Below are 20,433 nucleotides of genomic sequence, written 5' to 3'. Positions count from 1 at the left end.
GAAGGCAAATACCTTTAGCACAAGATAAGACTAACATTTTTCTATGTACTTTTTCCCTTTCTTTTTTTTGGTTGGTCCTGGGGCCTGAACTCTGAGCCTGGGTGCTGTCTCTCAGCATTTCAGCTCAAGGCTAGCGCTCTACCATGTGAGCCACAGTTCCACTTCCAGCTTTTTCTCCTTATGTGGTGCTGAGAAATCGAACCCAGGGCCTCATGCATGCAAGGCAAGCACTCTACCACTGAACCACCTTCCCAGCCCTCTACATACTTTTTTCATGTATGTCCTGTCCTTACCTGGGCTGGTAATGTTGCAATCCCTGTACCTGGGTGGCAAGATATTGGGGTAATTCCCAAGTTACTTCATTTGTTTGTGTGTTCCAATAGTAATAGCATCCTGTGTTCTCATCCCAGACTTCTTGCCAATCTCCCATCTCAATTCCAACTAGAAGAAAATAAAACAAACTTTATACAAACCCTTCTACAGCTCAGATGTTTATCCCAAGACACTATTACAGTCATGACAAGCTAACATAAGGCTCCTGAAACTCAAAAGTACTTAGAAGCATTCTTGGTTTCTACTCACTAGGTGCATTACTCATAAACTGCAGTAACACAAAGTACCTTCAGACGTTATCAAATTTTTACTGGAAGGCAGGTGACCCCTGACTCTAAGAACCACCAGCCTAACACTAAGAATAATTTACTCAGCAATATTTCTTAGTCACTTTTGCACACATGGTTTAAAATGCAGCCTACTACCCAAAATAATTTTAAAAACTACAAACTTTTTTCAATCTTCTGTTTTTATTTATTTTTGACAGTCCTGGGGCTTATACTCAGGGCTTGGGCACTGTCCCTGAGCAAAAGCTCAAGGCTAGCACTCCACTGCTTGAGCCACAGCACCACTTCCAGCCTTTTCTGTTTATGTGGTACTGAGGAAGCAAACCAAGGGCTTCATGCATGCTAGGCAAGCACTCTACCACTAAGCCACATTTCCAGCCCCGTTTTTACTTTTTCGTGATAGTACCGAGGCCTGAACTCAGAACCTCTTGCTCTCGCTTGGCTTTCTTGTTCATGCCTGACACTCAACACTTGAGCCATGTCTCTAGTTTGCCATTCTGATTGTTAACTGTAGAGAGACATGTCTTACAGTTTTTTTTTTCTTCTGTTGGTTGTAGGGCCTGAACTATGGGCCTGGGTGCTGTCCCTCAGCTCTTCAGCTCCAGACTAGCACTCTACTACTTGAGCTACAGTGCCACTTCCGGCTCCCCCCCCCCCCCCCCCGCTGCTTATGTGGTGCTGAAGAATCGAACCCAAGACCTTATACATGCAAAGCAAGCAATCTACCACTGAGTCAACTTCCCAGCCCCTCTAACAGCATAAACTTCTTTTTTTAAAATTAAAGATTCACTGAGCAAGGATGGGCACTGCTGGCTCATGCCTGTGATTCTAGCCAGTCAGGAGGCTAAGATCTGAGGATTGTGGTTCAAAGCCAGCTCGTGAATCTTTTATCTATCTCTACTTAACCAACAAAAAGTTGGAAGTGGTGCTGTGGCTAAAATGGTAACTTTGAGCAGAGAAGCTTAGAAACAGTGCCCAGGCCTAGAGTTTAAGCCCCAAGAACAAAAAAAAGAAAACCAACACTGGACATAGCATTGCACACTTGTAATCCAGCTACTCAGCAGGCAGAGATTGGGAGAATCACAATTTGAGGCAAGCTAGAGAAAAAGCTAATGAGACCCCCAGTCTCAACAGATGCCTTGGTGTGGTAGTGAACATTTGTAATTCCAAGTAGGAGGAACATGTTGGAAGCATCCACATCTGTGGTTGCCCCAGGCAAACACAAGAGCCTATCTGAAAAATTAGTAAAGCAAAAAAGGAGTCAAGGGAATGACTAGCAAGCCTGAAGGCCCTCGAGTTCAGAGCTCAACGCCAGCACCCTCTCTTCCAGAAAAGTAAGTTGTATTCTACAAGTTCTTTTTTTTTTTTTTCTAGTCATGGGGCCTGAACTCTGGGCCTGGGCGCTGTCCCTCAGCTCTTCAGCTCAAGGCTAGTGCTCTACCTCTTGAGCCAGTGCCACTTCTGCTTTTTCTGCTTATGTGGTGCTAAGGAATTGAACCCAGGGCCTCATGCATGTAAGGCAAGCACTCTACCACTGAGCCACCTTCCCAGCCCTCTACAATTTCTTAAAGATACCACACTCACCATCTTCCAACAGTCTAACCTAGGCCAAAATCTTTACCTTATTAATGTTATGATCTTAAGAATCTTCACCTTTGGGGTTGAACTTAAAGACTTTGAAACAAGGTACCATACTCACCTCCTGCAAGAGAACACTGAGTATCATACTGCCACTCTGGTGTTTGGGTTGAGTCTGTTCCATTTGATGTAGTGGAGGAAAGGGCAGATGATGATGCTTCTTTTGGCTCTGGTCGAGGTGGTGTTGGAGGTGGAGCAGAAGTTCCCTCAGGAACTGTAGGCTGCGGAGCTGTTATAGCATCAATCTCCTATAGAATGAAGAATGATAAAGGTAATAATGACAGAAAAACCCAAAACCTGAAAACAGGCAATTACTTTAAAAAAATGTCAGCATTACCGGGCACAGTGGCTCATACCTGAAATCCTAGATACTCTGGAGGCTGAGATCTGAGGATCACAGTTCAAAGCCAGCCTGGGAAGGAAAGTCTACGAGATTCTTATCTTCAATTAACCACCAGAAAACTGGAAGTGGCCAGGTGGCAAGTGGTTCAGCCCTTGCCTTGAGTTGAAGAGCTAAGGGACAGCGCTCAGTCCCAGAGTTCAAGCCCCATGACTGACCTCTCCTTCCCCCGACAAAAAAGTCAGCCCGCACAATTCTAAGCTACGCAATTTTCAAAACTATTCTCTTTCAATTAATTACGAAGTTTCCTAAAACTTTGCATTCTTTTTTCTCCTTACTAGAAGCATTACAAAAGGAAAAGAAAGAGGGAAGGATGAAATAAGACATGTAGAGTGGGCACTGATAGCTTACGCCTGTAATCCTAGATATTCAGGAGGCTGAGATCTGAGATCTCAGTTTAAAGCCAGCTTGGGCAGGAAAGTACATGAGACTCCTGTCTCCAATAAACCACCAGAAAACTGGAAGTGGCGTTGTGGCTCAAGTGGTAGGCTCACCTTGAGCTGAAGAGCTGAGGGACAGCGTCCAGGCCCAGAGTTCAAGCCCCATAACAGACAAAAAAAAAAAAAAAGACATGTGGAAACATAAGGGAGGAGAGACACTGAGATTGACAAGCAAAGCAACCACTTGAGACACAGACTCCAAAGTGGTTTCAATAACTAAAAATCCAAACAAAAGTACCACTAACCGCTAGGAAGTTGGCCAATGTACTGTCAATATCAGTTGACTGGTTTCCATTTGCCTCTTTGGATTGTGCTGGTTTTTCAGAAGCATCACTTTCATCATCATCACTGTCTGCATAAGCACCAAGTAAACATAAACCACCTACAAGCAAAAAGGAACATCTTAGTAACAATGCTGAATGTCCTAGGACATACCTAAGAAAACACACAGCATGGCCCCTTAGCTAAAGAGTTTACACTGTTTACTTATTGATTAGAACTCAAAATAATAAACACTACACTAGAACTCAAAATAATAAACACTACACTGGGCTTGGGGATATAACTCAGTGGTAAAGCAAAAGGTCCTCAGCTCAATTCCAAAGACAAAATAAGAAAAGTCACTAAACCACCAAAGGCATTACTGGTATAATACACTTAAGACTGCATATAGCTACTTGACATCTTCCGCAATATTGACAATCAATGAATCTTACTCTTTCAAAATTAACACAAGCGTTTAGGGATTAAAATGTCCATTTTAGTAGTAATGGGATGGCTCAGGTGGTAGAACACCTGCTTAGCTAGGGTAAGGCCCTGATTTCAAACCCCAGTGTGGAAGAAAAATCCCAGCACAGAGGAAAATTAAGAGTTAACATATGAAAAGCACATTCAGGTCCATTAAACAAAAACTTACAAGCAATGCTCTGAGTGCCCAGAACAAAAATAGTGAGATACCTCAAAACCCCACTCTTAACAACAGGTAGGTCAAAGATTCAACAAAGAAACAATAGAACTAAATGATATTACAAACCAAATGGACTTGACAAGACATTCACAGAGTATTTCATCCAGCAGCTGCAAAATATACATTTTTCTCAGCAGCTCATGATTATATTTTAGGACAGGAGCAGGGAACACCCAGCCTGGATGTAAATAATTGGTACACATCAGTGCAGACACATACATGCTCCTTGTTGGCTGTGCATGGCCATCTGTATTAATAGCTTTGTATGACTTGTTACTGATATAAATATTCAAATGTCCCTTGGCAGAAAAAAACATTCATTGTTTTTGGGACATAAATCTTAGCAAACACAAGAAACCACTAGAGAAAATGTCCAAACACATGAAGACTAAACAACATGATGTTGAAAGACAAGTGGATTACTAAAGAAATAAGGGGGAGATAAAAAAAAAAAAAAAAAAAAGTTCCTGGAAGGGGCTGGGAATGTGGTTTAGTAGAGTGCTTGCCTAGCATGCAAGAAGCCCTGGGTTTTATTCCTTAGCACCACATAAGCAGAAAATGCTAGAAATGGCTCTGTGGCTATGGCTCAAGTGGTAGAGTGCTAGCCTTGAGCAAAAGAAGCTCAGGGACAGTGCTCAAGCCCTGATTTGCCCCAGGACTGGCAAACAAACAAACAACAACAACAAAAAAAACAGGTTCCTGGAAGGTAAGTGCTGGTGACTCACACCTGTAATCCTAGCTACTTAGGAGGCTGAGATCTGAACATGCTGGTTTAGAAGCCAGCTCAAGCAGAAAAATCTGAGAAACGCTTATCTCCAATTAACCAAAAGCTGCACTGAAGATGTGGCTCAAGTGGTAGAGCATCGTTCTCGAGTGAAAAAGCCAATTGAGAACATGAGGCTCTGAGTTCAAGCCCTAGCACAGGCAAAAAATAAAAATAAAAATCCTGGAATTTAATAAAAACAAAACATATTACAACCTCTAGAATACAGCAAAAGCAGTGATATGAGGAAAATTTATAGCTGAGTACCTACATAGGGAAAAAAAAAGCTCAAATAAACAGCCTAAAGACCTCAAACTTCTAGAAAAAAAACAGGAACATGCTAAACTCCAGATCAGTAGACAGAAATAAAAATTAGGGCAGTGACTGGAGTCTTAAAAAAAACTTTATAAAGAATTAATGAAACAGAACATTAACTCTTTGAAAAATAAGTAAGATAGATAAGCCCCTAGCTAATTTGACTGCAAGGAAGAATCTACTCAGGAGGCGAGATCTGAGGTTTTTGTCTCAAAAGCCAGCCAGGGCAACAAAGGCCCCAAGACTATTACTTCCAATTAAACATCAAAAAAAAGTGGAGCTGTGGCTCAAGTGATATTGTACAGCCTTGAGGGAAAAAAGCAAAGAGACAACACCTAGGCCCCAAGTTCAAGCTCCAGACTGGCACAAAAAGTAAAATGCCAAGTAGGTATGAGGGACAAAACAGCATTAGAAAAAGTTAGGGGGACTTAAAAAAAAAGGAAGGAAAAAAGAGAAGTAACAAAGGGCATTTTGGACACAGGGAAAAAGCAAAAAACAAATTGTGTTCCTTGGAGTTAGTATACCAGCAAGCCCTCAGAAACAAGACACTGATTGAATGATAAAAGCTGAAGAGCTCGGGGCTGGGAAGGTGGCTCAGTGGTAGAGCGCTTGCCTTGCATGCTTGAGGCCCTCGGTTCGATTCCTCAGCACCACATAAGCAAAAAGAAAAAAGCCGGAAGTGGCACTGTGGCTCAAGTGGTAGAGCGCTAGCCTTGAGCTGAAGAGCTGAGGGACAGCGCCCAGGCCCAGAGTTCAGGCCCCACAACCGGACCCCCCCCCCCAAAAAAAACAGCTGAATTCTGGGCTGGGAAGGTGGCTCAGTGGTAGAGTGCTTGCCTTGCATGCATGAGGCCCTGGGTTCGATTCCCCAGCACCACATAAGCAAAAAGAAAAAAACCGGAAGTGGCGCTGTGGCTCAAGTGGTAGAGCGCTAGCCTTGAGCTGAAGAGCTGAGGGACAGTGTCCAGGTTCAGAGTTCAGGCCCCACGACCGGACCACCCCCCCCCCCCAAAAAAAGCTGAAGAGCTCTGTGCTAAGCAAGCACTCTATCTAGGGCCCTAGCCCCAGGAAGACAGAAATTACATTTTTATAGAAATCAATTAGCAAAACAGGAACACCCACAAAGCATTCTAGGTGTACAAACATACTAAATAAAAGATACTCTAGAGAAGATGTAGAAGAAATGAAAAACAAGTATCTATACCTGTTGCTTTAACGGCTGTGGGTCTGGTGGTCATAACTGGTTTGGGAGGATTTGGTACAACTTTGGGAACCTCCACCACTATTTCTTGTTCATCTAGATTTTAAAAACAAAGAAAAGAAAACTGCAGTCAGACAGTGGACCTAAGAAAACATTGGAGGCAACAAATCGATCTTGTCTGACCTTTCAGGTCTAGATTTATCAACTGTATCACTGACCCCATGGGGGAGAGAGCTAGAATCTTCCATTTCCTTAGTGACTCTGACATTGACAATCTGAGGACTACATATACAATGCTTCAAACTTACCATGCACAAATAAATCTCCTTCGGGTCATACAGTATATATGTGCTTCATGAGTTCACCTGATACTTAAAAACTGAAAAGGTGACTGATTTATCAGGATCTACCCCTGTATATACATACAACATTAGTAGGTCATGGGGCTTGAACTCTGGGCCCGGGCGCTGTCCCTTGGCTCTTCAGCTCAAGGTGAGCGCTCTACCACTTGAGCCACAGCACCACTTCAGGTTTTCTGGAGGTTAATTGGAGATAAGAGTGTCACCGACTTTCCTGCCCGGGCTGGCTTTGAACCGTGATCCTCAGATCTCAACCTCCTGAATATCTAGGATTACAGGCGTGAACCACTGGTGCCCGGCTCGTAGTAAATTTTAATCTACACACGTATCTGAAAGCTCCACTTAGCCTATCATCTGGAAGATGGATGCCTGTTAGGATCCGGTTGTTGTTGTTGTGTGTTTATGCCTGGTCTACCTTTTTTTTTTTTAGAGGCTTTCGACTAAACAATCTGAATTTCAGCAAAAAAGCAAGCAAGCAGGTGGCCTACAATAAAGGCTAGATTGCAGTGTTACAAGTCTCGCACGTGGAACTCCCCTCTACGTTATCAAAAGGCGACACAAGAGGTTTGGGTGGGGGCGGGTCGCCAGTGGATTCCAAAAGCCCCCGGGGGTTACCCTGCACCCGCCATGGCGGCTTTGGGTGGGTCCCGGCGGGGCTCGCCCGGCGCCATCCCTCTTCCGCGCCGCCCAGAGGCCCTCGGCCGGCCTCTCGGCGGGCCGCGGCACGCAGGCCTCGGACTCGGGCCTCGCCAGTCCGGGAATCTCATCCTCTCTGGGCCCGGCGAGGCGCCCGAGGCCTAGGCCGGAAGCCCCGCGCTCGAGTTTGGGACATCTCCACTAGAGGCAGGGGCCCCCGCGCGCCCTCACCTTCCGAAGGCGGGTCGTCTGGGGCCGCGGCGGCAGGCACTGAGGGCGACGCCGTGGTCGTGGTCGTGGTCGCCGCCGCCGTCGCCGCCACAAGGGCTGACTGGCTAGGCGGCGCCGCTGTAGAGTCCGGCTCCGTGTCGGGTTCCAGCTCCAGGTCTCGGCCCGGCGTGCTGCTTCGAGGACCCGGCGGAGAGAGCTGCAGGATGGGCCTGCGGCCGGGTACCGCCCGGGACTTCTTCCCCATCGCGAGCCCAAGCGCGAGCAGCAAGCGGCGGAAACCAAGAGGGGCGGGCACCTGACGCCAAGGTACGTAATCAATATTCATGCACCACTGCGCCGCCTCCAGCCAGGATCCGCTTTTAACCGGCCGAGCCCGCGCTCGCGCGTGCGCTTTCCGCTCCGGCAGGCCATAGCTTGCTCGACTCCCCTACGTAAGGGCGGGCTTTGCTAATGGCGCTAGGCGATTGGCTTATTTGATAGAGAAGGAAGCGACAGCCAATAGAAACGGAGGAGGAGTGCTAGTCGAGCCAATAGTGTGTTCTGGAGACTTCTCCGCGGAGGGTGGGATCCGCCCATGCGTCGTCCTTCCCTCTTCCCCCCCTCCGCCCCGAGTCTTTTCTTGTCCTCCATCTTGTACCAGATCTTACCTAACTGTTCCGGGTTATGTTTCTTTTAGGAAGCTCTGCTGCTTTCTGACCCTTTTCCTAAGATTCGCCCAGATTACTGTAGCTTACAGTAGCAAAATGTGCCTTCTACGATTTTGTAAATTTTCAAGTGCAAAGATGATATTGAGAAAAATAACTAGACATTGTACAGAGAGGGCGCATTGTTCCTGGGATGCAGGAACGTTAGCCTGCCTTTAATCACTCTCCTTCAACCTCCAGATCCAGATACTTGTGGCTAATTAATGGGGACATCGAGCTCCTAAGTAATAAGCTTAAATTCTGAGACTTGTTTGCTGGCAGAAATGACATGACATCCTCCTCCCCGCCACTCCCCCTCCCCCCCAGTCTCCCCACAATGGTATCCTGGACCTGGATCTCAGGCCGAGGCCGCTGCCTAGCAAGACACCACTCTCACAAATATCCCTCATTGCTTCTAGACCATGCTTGGGTGATGTCCTGCAACCTGGGCTCTAGTATCCGGCAAGACTGATAACCTATGCTTCTCAGCACAGCCTGTGTTGATCATTTTGCATAGTTCTCCAATAATGTTATAAATAAGTAGCCAATAGCCCTTGGCAGGAAAAAAAAATAGCTCCTCAATCCTATATAGTAGACCTGTAGTTAATCCAGCAGCTTGTAGAGGTGAGGTTTAAAGTGTAAACTAAGCACATTATTCTACAAAAGAACTAGTTTTAGAATGTATATGCAATCAGAAATCAGGGGCTGTGCCAGGTATGGTAGCTCAAACCTATAATCATTTATTTTTGCCAGTCCTGGGGCTTGAACTCAGGGCCTATGCACTGTCCCTGAGCTTCTTTTGAAGTTCAAATTAGAGCTCTACCACTTGAGCCACAGTGCCACTTCTGGTTTTTTTTGTTTATGTGGTACTGAGGAATTGAACCCAGGGCTTCATGCATGCTAGGTGTAAGGTCCACTCCTGGATGTCTAGCAGACTCCACCCTCCTCGCAGCAAAGTCTCCACCCAGTACCTGCGTTACCTAGGCAACTGGGACACCTGAAGAGGTCACATCTGCATCCGCTGAGGTCACATCTGAATTTGATGTGGCCACACCTTTCCCACCCATACCCTACATAATGCCTAGCCCAGGCCCAGACGCTCTCTGGCTGCTCTTTTCTTGCTCTCTCTGTTCTATTCTAGCTCTCTCTCTGTTCTTTTCTTACTCTCTCTCTTTCCTCTCTTTCCCAGCCATGTGGAGTGCCAACCTTGCCTGGTCCCAGCAGGTCTACCCCTTACCTGAAAACCACGTGAGTGCTGCTGTTCTTACCCCTCTTTCTGCTCTTTTCTAGCTCTTTCCTCTCTTTCCCAGTTCTCTCTCATTCCCAGGCCTTTCCCAGCCACGTGGAGTGCCGACCTTGCCTGGTCCCAGCACGTCTACTGAATAAACCTACCCCTTACCTGAATACCACATGCGTGCTGGTGCAGTTGTTACTTGGGTCCTCTTTTAAAAAACCTAACACTAGGCAAGCACTCTATCACTGAGCCATGTTCCCAGCCCCTCAAGCCTATAATCTTAGCTACTTGAAAAGCCAAGATTTTTAGGAAATTTTGGTTCTGCAGGCCAGGCAGAAAAGTTTCAACAGGCCCTATTCTCAATGGATGACTGAGCAGAAGCAGTGGTGCCCACCTGTCAACCTCAGCACCAGTGATGTACAAATAGGACTGTAGCTCTGGCCACATAGCAAAAAAAAAGGAAGACCCTGCCTCAGAAATAACCACACTGGGCACCTGGCTCAGGCTTGTAATCCTAGCTGCTCAGTAGGCTGATATCTGAAGATCAAGGCTCAAAGCCAGAACAGGAAAGTCCATGAGACCCTTCTCTCCAGTTAACTACCAAAAAAGCTTGGGGCTGGGAAGGTGACTCAGTGGTAGAGTGCTTGCCTTGCATGCATGAGGCCCTGGGTTCGATTCCTCAGCACCACAAAGCAAAAAGAAAAAAAAGCCGGAAGTGGTTCAAGTGGTAGAGCGCTAGCCTTGAGCTGAAGAGCTGAGGGACAGCGCCCAGGCCCTGAGTTCAGGCCCCATGACCGGACCCCCCCCCCAAAAAAAAAAAAAACTACCAAAAAAGCTGGAAGTGGAACTGTGGCTCAAATGGTAGAGCAAAAATGTTCAGGGACAACGCCCAGACCTCGAGCTCAAGCCCCAGGACTAGAACAACGAAGATAATAATAGGACAAAAAGGGGCTAGAGGCAAAAGTAGATCATCTGCTTTGCAAGTGAAACCCTAAGTTCAAAATCCCCAAAAGAAAACCTCAAGTGTATGAGAATGGATAATAAAAATGTGGCATAATAATGGGAAGAACATTAAGTAGACCGGGACAAATTTGTTGCTATGAACCCATCAGGAGATACTGCATTTAATGTGGTAGTTCAGAGAATTAGGGATGATGCTAACACTCTTGTGGGCCACCTGAAAAAAAAAAAGATGGCCCATTGATAAGTGAATTGGGAAAGTAGAAACTCCCTTGGTTTACTAAAACGGATTTAAAGGCATGCCTGGCACTAGTGGCTCCCACTTGTAATCCTAGCTACTCAGGAGGCTGAGATCTGAGGATCACAATTTGAAGCCAGCCAGAGCTCCAATTGACCATCAAAAAGCCAGAAGTGGAACTGTGGCTGAAGTGACAGAATTCTAGCCTTGAGTGAAAAAGCTAAGGCACAGGTTTTGAGTTTAAGTGCCAGTACCAACACCAAAAACCAAAAAAACTCCCAAACAAAAAAAGCCAGGTGCTGGTGGCTCTCAGCTAGCAACTTAGAGGAGACTGTGAACAGATTTCCGTTTGAAGCCAGCCCAGTCAGGGAGGTCCTGAGACCCTTTATCAATTAACTACTAAACAAGCCACAAGTGGAGCTGTGGTGCAAGTGGTCAAGTGCCAGCCTTGAGTTCAAAAGCTAAAGGACAGCACTCAGGTCCTGAGTTCAAGCAGCAGAACTGGCACAAAGGAAAAAAAGTATAACTGTGAGTTAAATAAACTGTCTTTTGACTATCCCTAGGTGTCCAGTGAAGTTATAGGAACAGTAAGGATGGACTTGGGGAAGCACAAGCACTGGTGGACTCATATACTTGGTGGGAATCGAATGGGAAGAGGAGCAGTAATGAACTGGTGAGAGCTGACCTGGAGTTCTCAGAAGTGTGGTTCAGTAATGGGGGCTGGCAGGGTAACAAAGCAGCCAAGATGGCTTTGTAGAACAAATCAACTTCCTTAAAAAGTTACAAAAATGACAATGGTAAGCGTGGTAAGACTGCTCAATATGAAACTGAGTGGCATTCTTTTTTTTTTTTTTTTTCCTTTTCTGAGGTGTTAGGGCCCAAATCCAGGCCCTCATGAATGTTAGACCAGTGCTGTACCACTTAGCTATTCTTCCAGCACTTCTACTGTTTACAAACATGACATCTACTTTTATCATCACAGGCTGATAAGGCAGTTACATTTCTACTTTTTTTTTTGCTGATCCTAGAGTGTTTTTTTGTTTTTTTTTTGGGTCCGGTTATGGGGCCTGAGCTCTGGGCCTGGGCGCTGTCCCTCAGCTCTTCAGTACAAGGCTAGCACTCTACCACTTGAGCCATAGCGCCACTTCTGGCTGTTTTCTTTCTGCTTATGTGGTGCTGAGGAATGGAACCCAGGGCCTCATGCGTGCAAGGCAAGCGCTCTACCACTGAGCCACCTTCCCAGCCCCTGATCCTAGAGTTTTAACTGGGCCTTGATGCTGTTCCCTGAGCTTTGGTGCTCTAGGATAGAGCTCTATTACTTGAGCCACAGTTCTACTTCAGTCTTTTTTAGTGATTAATTGGAGGTAAGAGTCTCACATTTTCCTGCCCAGCCTCCTGAATAGCTAGGATTACAAGTGGGAGCCACCAGTACCTGGCTTATTTACTTACTTTTGGTACTGGACGTTGAACCTAGTTTTGTGCATGCTAAACCCATGTGCTACCACTGAGCTATGCCTCCAGTCCCCAGCCAGAGGGAACCTTTTACATTTTTAATTTGTTTTGGTACAGGTACTGGGGCTTGAACGCATATCTAGGCACTGTCCCTTAGCTTTCTCACTAAAGGCTGGTGTTCTACCAGTTGAGCCACAGCTCTGCTTCTGGCTTTTTGGTGGTTAATTGAAGATAGGCATCTCATGGGCTTTCCGGCCTGGGTTGGCTTTGAACTGTGAACACAGATCTTAGTCTCCTGTGAGAGCTTTTATTTTTGCCAGTCATAGGACTTGAACTCAAAGCCTGGGCACTTATTTTTGCTCAAGGCTAGCACTCACCACTTGAACCACAATGCCACTTCTGGCTCTTTCTGTTTATATATGTGGTACTAAGGAATTGAACCCAGGGCTTCATGCATGCTAGACAAGCACTCTACCACTGAGCCATATTCCCAGCCCCAAGATCTTTTAACACCTTATGACTAGAAAATAAACAAGAAATGATCATGCTATTATGAACTATTAACATCACAAAACTTTAGAGACCATAGTGGTGGGAAAACTGGGGTAAAGGGCCTGGACACATTCTTCTCTGGCTGAAATCAAAGTGAGGAAGGCAGAAAAAAATGGACAGAAGAGTGTGATTGGAGCCAGCATGAGTTTTAGGTCTCCAACCAAAACAACCAAGATGGTCAGTGTCTTGTGAATATCCATTATGGAAGGCCTTGCTTTGGTCAACTTCATAGGTTTCTGGGGCAGCACCACTCTTACTGCTTCTAGCTCCCCAAAGATGAATATAAGAGCATTTGATGTTTTTCACACCAATATGTATATGTAGGTGGCTGTCGTTCTTGTGTTGAAAGTTTGGGACCTAGAAAGACAAGGGCTCTTGGAATCCCTCATCTTACCAAACATATTATATTAAACAGCCCAGAGTCAAATAAAAAATAAAAGAACAACACATTTCAATATCTACCATCAACAATACCATGGAAAAACTCACATTATGAAAGTATATAATGAAAAATAGTATGTAAATGTTATTGACAGTATAAGAATTAAAGTCTTTCGAAAACCTCAAAAAAAAAACTCCATAATTCAAGGAAGTACTACAGAGATTGATTGTTTCCTTGAAAGATAAATTTTAATATACAGAATAAAATCCAAGAAGTTTTCATTTTTTTCATTATTTTCACTTTCCCCAGAATTTTTAATACATGAATCTGACCAGTAGAGTTCGTATTTTGGTCCAACACATTATTATATGATCAAGTCCGGCTTGATTATTAGAAATCATGTAAGTTAACAGAATTTATTTTGAAAATCTGTTGCCTTTATAGATAATGGATTTCCAATTTTTCTTGGCTAAAAGTTTAGTTAACTTTAGCTTCAGAACCAGATTCAAATTTTCTTTAAGCAGCTGGTCATCATTTTAGGCTTAAACTAGGCAAATTATTTATTGAAGATCGTACAAAAACTCCACAATAAATAATGAAAAGAGTATGCAAAATCATTAGGCTTTGTTTGCAATACAGAAAATACATGTCAGTTCTGGACCAAAATAATTCCATTGAAATACAAAAAGTGATAGGGAAGAATGGGAAGATTTTCTGTGACTACTTATGGTAGTCAGCCAATAAACCAACAACCATTAGCTATTTTGGAAAGTGAAGGTGGGCCTTAATTTGCAGATAAAGAATGTCTTCTGTAGTTTAAAAAAATATAAACTCTAAAAAAGCCTGTGAATCATATACAAAAGCAGCTGTTTTGAGACCAGAGTTGAAAACCAGAAATCATGTTAGCACCACCAGCAAGCACAGGATTCTCTGACTCACTCTTCTGTCTTGTGCAGAATGCAGATCTGAGTGTAGTACACAATGTTTATGGTTATAAACTTGAGTACAGGGTTCCCCATAGGGTAGTAGTCTTAAGCCCTAACAGGCACCAAGGTTACAAAGGCTAGGTAGGAAACAATCCAGATCACAAGTTCCGACGGTATAATAAATCTCTTGTTGCCTTATCAACTTTTTGCTGGTAGTCCTCTAATTTGACAAGTATTTTCTGGGACAGCTGTAGAGGAAAACAAATAAAAAAGATTGATATTATCAATTACTTTGACTGGCCATAAAGGGTATGCAAATTGGAAAAACTACCAAGTATCTGAAAGATGTCACTTTAAAGAAGCAATGTGTGCCATTCCATTGTTACCATGGTGGCAGGTGTGCCCAGGCCAAATGGTGGGGCTGGACACAGGGTCAGTGGCCCAAAAAGTGCTGAATTTCTGCTGCACATGCTCAAGAATGAAGAGTGATGCTGAACCGGAGGGTTTAGATGTATGTAGACTCCCTGGTCATTGAATACATCCAGGTGAACAAAGCACCCAAGACATAGTACCAAACATACAAGTTGGTTCAAGATTGGATTAACCCATACCTGAGCTCCCCCTGCCACACTGAGATGATCCTTACTAAAAAGGAGCAAATTTTCCTAAACCGGAAGAGGAATTTGCACAGAACAAAAAGGTATCCCAGAAGAAACTGAAGAAACAAAACCGGCATGGGAATAAATTTAACATAAATGTGAATAAAGGAATGTTGGTTCCCATTTAAAAAAAAAAGTAGATTGCATGCCATTTGTCTGTGCAATTAATGTCTACATAAGTCTTTAGCTTTTTTTAAACAAAATTGCTTAGATCCTTTACCTTACTATACAGGGACTGGGACAGCATGCTAAGGGGTGTGGGCAGCTTTGCCCTTCCTCCACTCCTACAGAATTGATCAGCATGCTGTAAGGTATAACTGTTAGTGCAGGGGCTGCCACAGAAGCACTCTTGGAGTGTTACTTACTGCAACGTTGTGAGTGTTGGCACTGTTTTCTCCCAGAGCATGGAGAAGCTGATCAATGGAGGAGTATGGGAGCCACACCAGTGGGGCTGTTGCAGACAGTGGAAACTGGAAGGAAATGTTTACTGTTTGAAAACAACATAAAGCATACCATTTCTTTTGGGCAGTTGTTTTCACGACTAACATGAAATACTTTGCTTATCGTTTCTCACATATATACACAGGACACATATACACAGACACAACTAGGTTCCTCCCTTCTCTTTTCAACTGGAGAGCTTGTCCTTATTTTGTTAAGTATTTTAATTTTTATTTAATTTTATTTATTTTTGCTGTTGGACCTGAGGCTGAACTAAGAGTCTAGGTGTTGTCCCTGAGCTTTTGTGCTTAGAGCTAGTGCTCTACCACCACAAGTCAGAGCTCTACTAGCTTTTTTGGTTGGGTTAATTGGAGATGAGTGTTTCGTAGGCTTTCCTGCGCAGGGTGGTTTGAATTGTGATCCTCATCTTAGCCTTTTGAGTAACTAGAATTATAGGTGTGAGCCACTGGCACAAATATTTTAATTTTTATATCATCTCTCATCTTAAAAGGATAAATAAAATTCTTCCTAAACTGACCATGAACAGCACCTTTCCACTTTGGAACTAAATTTAAATTCAAATTGTCTGGGGAATAAAAGCTGAAAAGGAAAGCTTAGCCCTCTAAAGTTCTGACTACTTTCCTAAGAGTTTAACAGTTTGACTCTCTAGTCACCGAGGCATATTGAGACCTGACCATCTGTGTGAGCTCTGGGAACTTAACCTGTTTCTGCATGGGTTAAAAAAAATAAAAATAAAAATGGGATTGAAATAGCCCTTTATAAGAAATTCCTTGTAGAGATTTTAGTAATTTAGCATAATCCTTTCACACACAAAATACTGTGTTTATATTTATTAAATATGAAATAGTAAATAGAGCATGCTTAAAAACAAATAACTTAGTTGGGCACTGGTGGCTTAATCCTGTAATCCTAGCTACTCAAGAGGCTGGGAACTGGGCTGGGAAGTTGGCTCAGTGGTAGAGCGCTTGCCTTGCATGCCTGAAGCCCTGGGTTCAATTCCTCAGCACTATACAAGCAAAAAGAAAAAAGCCAGAAGTGGCGCTGTGGCTCAAGTGGTAGAGTGCTAGCCTTGAGCTGAAGAGCTGAGGGACAGCGCCCAGGCCCAGAGTTCAGGCCCCACAACGGGATCCCCCCCACCAAAAAAAAAAGAGGCTGGGAACTGAGGATTGCAGTCTAAAGCTAGCCTGAGGAAGGAAAATCCCTGAGGCTTCTATCTCCAGTTAACTACCAGAAAACCAGAGGTGGCACTGTGGTTCAGAGACAGCCCCCAGGCCTGAGTTCAAGCCCTATGACTGACAAAGAAAACCCCCCCACACAAGAAAAACACCACCACCACCACCACCCACCAAAACTTTGTGGTGGAAGAGACTAAACTCAAAGCCTTATGTATGAAAAGCAAGCATCCTACCACTGACCGACAGCCTCCAATCCTAAATCTACATTCTTTTGATGGAGGAAAATGGAATGTAGTCCCATTTTATAAACAGAAATCTAGAGATTCCTAGAATGTCAATATATAGGTATATAATTAACAATAAATAGTAAAGGTTAAATATGCTGATATACAATGAATTTCCCTTCATATGACAATTCAGAATGAAGAAACACCTATGTGTATGTACCTACCTCAATTCCAAAGTACTGATGTCCTTTTCCTAACACAGCATCTACATATTCTGAGACCAAATCCACAGCTTCTTCCAAAAGGTCATAATTCAAGTACAGCCGAAGCAATTCAGCAGCATCAACTTTCTGTAAGAAGTCAGTAGTTCAAATGCATGCTCAACCAAAGGAAATGGTAAAAACCTATAATCCCAGGCTTTAGGAGACTGAGGCATGGAAGATCTTAAATTCAAGGCCAGCCTAGGCTACAGAGTAGACTTTGTCTCAAAAAACCCTAAGAAAGTATACATACTTTTTTTTGGGGGGGGGTCCAGTCTTGGGGCATGAACTCTGGGCCTGGGCGCTGTCCCTCAGCTCTTCAGCTCAAGGCTAGCGCTCTACCACTTGAGCCACAGTGCCATTTCTGGCTTTTTTGCTTATGTGGTGTTGAGGAATCGAACCCAAGACCTCAGGCACGCAAGGCAAGCACCCTACCACTGAGCCTCCTTCCCAGCCCTATACATACATTTTCATTCTTTCTGGGGACTGACTAAAGGATGTTGACTATCTAACTTCTTGGCACTTACATTTTTTAGTACAAATACATGAGCACTTTTGTTTACCCATCTATATCATATGATTAGTGCCATATTCCCAAGAGTCCAATTATTTCCAGGCACATTGTAAGACTCTATTAAATGGCCTTCTTTCTTTGTTTTGTCATTTAAGAATTGTTTTGTCTTTTTCCAGTTTCCACTTAAGAAAAATCAACAAATCTTCCCAGAAATTCTCAGTACGAAAGTGACAATATTGTCACATTAGTTTTAAGAAATATAGAAATAATAAAAGAAAAAGAAGTTATAAGAATCAACAAATTTGCAACTTGTAACTCAGGGCAAGAGAATGGTGAACATAGTCTCAGTTTGGAGGCACTCTATTAATTACAGTAAGTATGAGGCTTATGTGCTCATTTGATTATAATCTACCTCTATCGCATTAACTGTTTCACCACTGTTTAACTGAATCAATATTTCTACTCTTAATCTTTTGTTTCTCTCGCCTTATTCTATGCAAGTTGGTTCAGTTACAGTTCTCAAACATAAGTGTACACCAGAATCCAAAAGGGAGCTTGTTAAAAACTCACTCTATTTCCTCCTAGTCATTTTGTAAGTTTGAAATGGGACCCAGGAATCCAAATTTCCAAGATGATTACCACTCAAAATAATTTTGATGCAGATGATCTGGGATAGTCTAGATGTGGTTTTTCCCTCCAAGAGTTCATGTGCTGGAGACTTAGTCTCCAGTTTGGTGACATGAGAGTGTGAAGGTTTTCAAGAGGTTAGGCCCTTGTAAGAGTTAGCAGAAGGTCATAAGGTCATAGAGGACACTGGCCACAAGAAGTATTAAGATAGTTCTTAAGGTAGTGAGCTGTTAGGAGTGAGCCCAACCCTTGAACTTCTTGTTTGGAGATGTGATTCTTCCCACCATGATGTGACACAGCCAAGAGGGCCCTCCCTGGGGGCCAAATCTCTAGAGACCCATATGCATTTGGACTTTCAGTTTCCAAAACCATGAGCTAAATGAACCTCCTTCTTTATAAAGTTTCTCTAGACACTGTCTCTTAGCATTTTTGCTCAAGGTTAGCACTTTACTACTTGAGCCACAGCTCCATTTCTGTCCTTTTAGAGGTAAATTGGAGATAGATCTCATGGACTATACTGTTGGTGCTGACTTTGAACCTTGATCTTCAGATCTCAGCCTCCTGAGTAGCTAGAATTACATGTGTGACTCTCCAGTGCCTGGTCCACAGTCCATAATTTTTTTATTTTGTTGGTCATGGGGGTTGAACTCTGGGCCAGGGTGCTGTCCCTCAGCTCTTCAGCTCAAGGCCAGTGCTCTACCACTTGAGCCACAGAACCACTTCTGGTTTTCCTAGTAGTTTATTAGAAATGAGAGTCTCACAGACTTTCCTGCCCAGGGTGGCTTTGAACCATGATCCTTAGATCTCAGGCTCTGAGTAGCTAGGATTACAGGGATGAGCCATCAGCACCCAGCTAAGTCCATAATTTTTTTTTTTTTTTTTGGTACGGTCATGGGGCCTGAACTCTGGGCCTGGGCGCTGTCCCTCAGCTCTTCAGCTCAAGGCTAGCACTCTACCACTTGAGCCACAGCGCCACTTCCAGCTTTTTTTTTTTCTGTTTATGTGGTGCTGAGGAATCGAACCCAGGGCCTCATGCATGCAAGGCAAGTGCTCTACCACTGAGCCAACTTCCCAGCCCAAGTCCATAATTATTATTATTTTTTGGGTCCGGTCGTGGGGCCTGTACTCTGGGCCTGGGCGCTGTCCCTCAGTTCTTCAGCTCAAGGCTAGTGCTCTATCACTTGAGCCACAGCGCCATTTCAGGCTTTTTTTTTTTTTTTTTTTTTTTTGCTTATGTGGTGCTGAGGAATCAAACCCAGGGCCTCAGGCATGCAAGGCAAGCACTCTACCACGGAGCCACCTTCCCAGCCCCAAAGTCCATAATTTTTGACAGTACTGATTCAAACACTGTTGTGTTTGAGGTATATATGAAATCTACTCTAACCCCTGCAGTGAATTTTTGGAGCAATATAATACACATTGTATCATGCATATATTCATTAGTTTAAATACAAACAGGAATTAATCAAATTACTAACCTGTGGGACTTTAAATACCCAATACTATGTTTGGAATTTAAGTTAAATTCTTAGTTATTTTAGCTATAATTGAGAAATTGCCCAAAGTATATGGTCCCATAAATTATCACTCCGTCTTTTTCTTTTTAATCATTTTATGAAGTTATTCAGAATAACTTTAAGTGGATTCTTCTTTTTTTTTTTTGGGGTCCGGTCGTGGGCCTGAACTCTGCACCTGGGCGCTGTCCCTCAGTTCTTCAGCTCAAGGCTAGTGTTCTACCACTTGAGCCATAGCACCATTTCTGGCTTTTTTTCTTTTTGCTTATATGGTGCTGAGGAATCGAACCCAGGGCCTCATGCATGCAAGGCAAGCGCTCTACCACTGAGCTGTAAGTTAAGACACCACATACCTTGTAACTGTTTATAAGCCAATTAGGCAGAGGCACTCCATGGGACAAAAGCTTGTTGATTACACAATGGTGATAAAGGTTATTCTGGACTTTGTATCTTTCTAGGTAAGTAGACAATAATCGCCAAGCTTCATCTGTAGCGCTTGAAAAAAAGTAAAACAAATGAGCTTCAGAGTCATCTTATTTTTAATTTTTTTTTAAAGTCTATATCCTGGTTACTGAAAAGTTCTAGATTCTTTTTCTTTTTGTCTTTTCTTTTTTGGGACTGAGGATCAAAGCTTGCCAGCCCAAGTTTTAGATTCTTAACAGAGATTTACAGTATTATTCATAGCATGTACTGGGATTTGGCAGTACTGGGATTTGTACTTAGGGCTTCATGTTTATTAGACAGGCACTCTTCCAGTTAAGCCACACCTCCACCCTTCATAAAATGTATTTATAAATAAAAATCTTTAGAAGCTCATAATTAAACTGATTATAGAGATAAATTGTAATTATTACTAGGACTAATATGACAGGAGGACAGTACTACTAACTAGATGATTTTGATTATTCTATTCTCCCGCTAACCACATACACATTTATTTTGTTTTATGATTTTGTTTCACTTAAAATTTTTTTTGGCCAGTACTGGAGTTTGATATT

General features: G+C 43.5%; 2 protein-coding genes across 2 annotated transcripts in view; both read right to left on the bottom strand.

The window, feature by feature from the left end:
• Fnbp4 (formin binding protein 4) overlaps positions 1-7,814 on the bottom strand; it is a 31,432-nt gene extending 23,618 nt beyond the window's left edge. The window contains exons 1-5 of the mRNA XM_070032327.1: positions 7,571-7,814; positions 6,348-6,440; positions 3,344-3,480; positions 2,320-2,506; positions 294-441 (exon numbers count right to left, since the gene is read on the bottom strand). Of these exons, the coding sequence (XP_069888428.1) occupies positions 294-441; positions 2,320-2,506; positions 3,344-3,480; positions 6,348-6,440; positions 7,571-7,814 (809 nt within the window). The remainder of the gene's footprint in view (positions 1-293; positions 442-2,319; positions 2,507-3,343; positions 3,481-6,347; positions 6,441-7,570) is intronic.
• A 5,496-nt stretch (positions 7,815-13,310) lies between these two features.
• Nup160 (nucleoporin 160) overlaps positions 13,311-20,433 on the bottom strand; it is a 56,757-nt gene continuing 49,634 nt past the window's right edge. Inside the window, exons 33-36 of the mRNA XM_070032325.1 lie at positions 19,789-19,930; positions 16,745-16,870; positions 15,022-15,126; positions 13,311-14,245 (exon numbers count right to left, since the gene is read on the bottom strand). Of these exons, the coding sequence (XP_069888426.1) occupies positions 14,156-14,245; positions 15,022-15,126; positions 16,745-16,870; positions 19,789-19,930 (463 nt within the window). The 3' untranslated portion in view covers positions 13,311-14,155. The remainder of the gene's footprint in view (positions 14,246-15,021; positions 15,127-16,744; positions 16,871-19,788; positions 19,931-20,433) is intronic.

Source organism: Dipodomys merriami, unplaced genomic scaffold (assembly GCF_024711535.1).
Source record: "Dipodomys merriami isolate MVZ:Mamm:240054 unplaced genomic scaffold, mDipMer1.0.p SCAF_21, whole genome shotgun sequence".
NCBI lineage: Eukaryota > Metazoa > Chordata > Mammalia > Rodentia > Heteromyidae > Dipodomys > Dipodomys merriami.
Note: the sequence above shows the minus strand (reverse complement) of the source record. Positions and strands in the feature narration are given on the sequence as shown.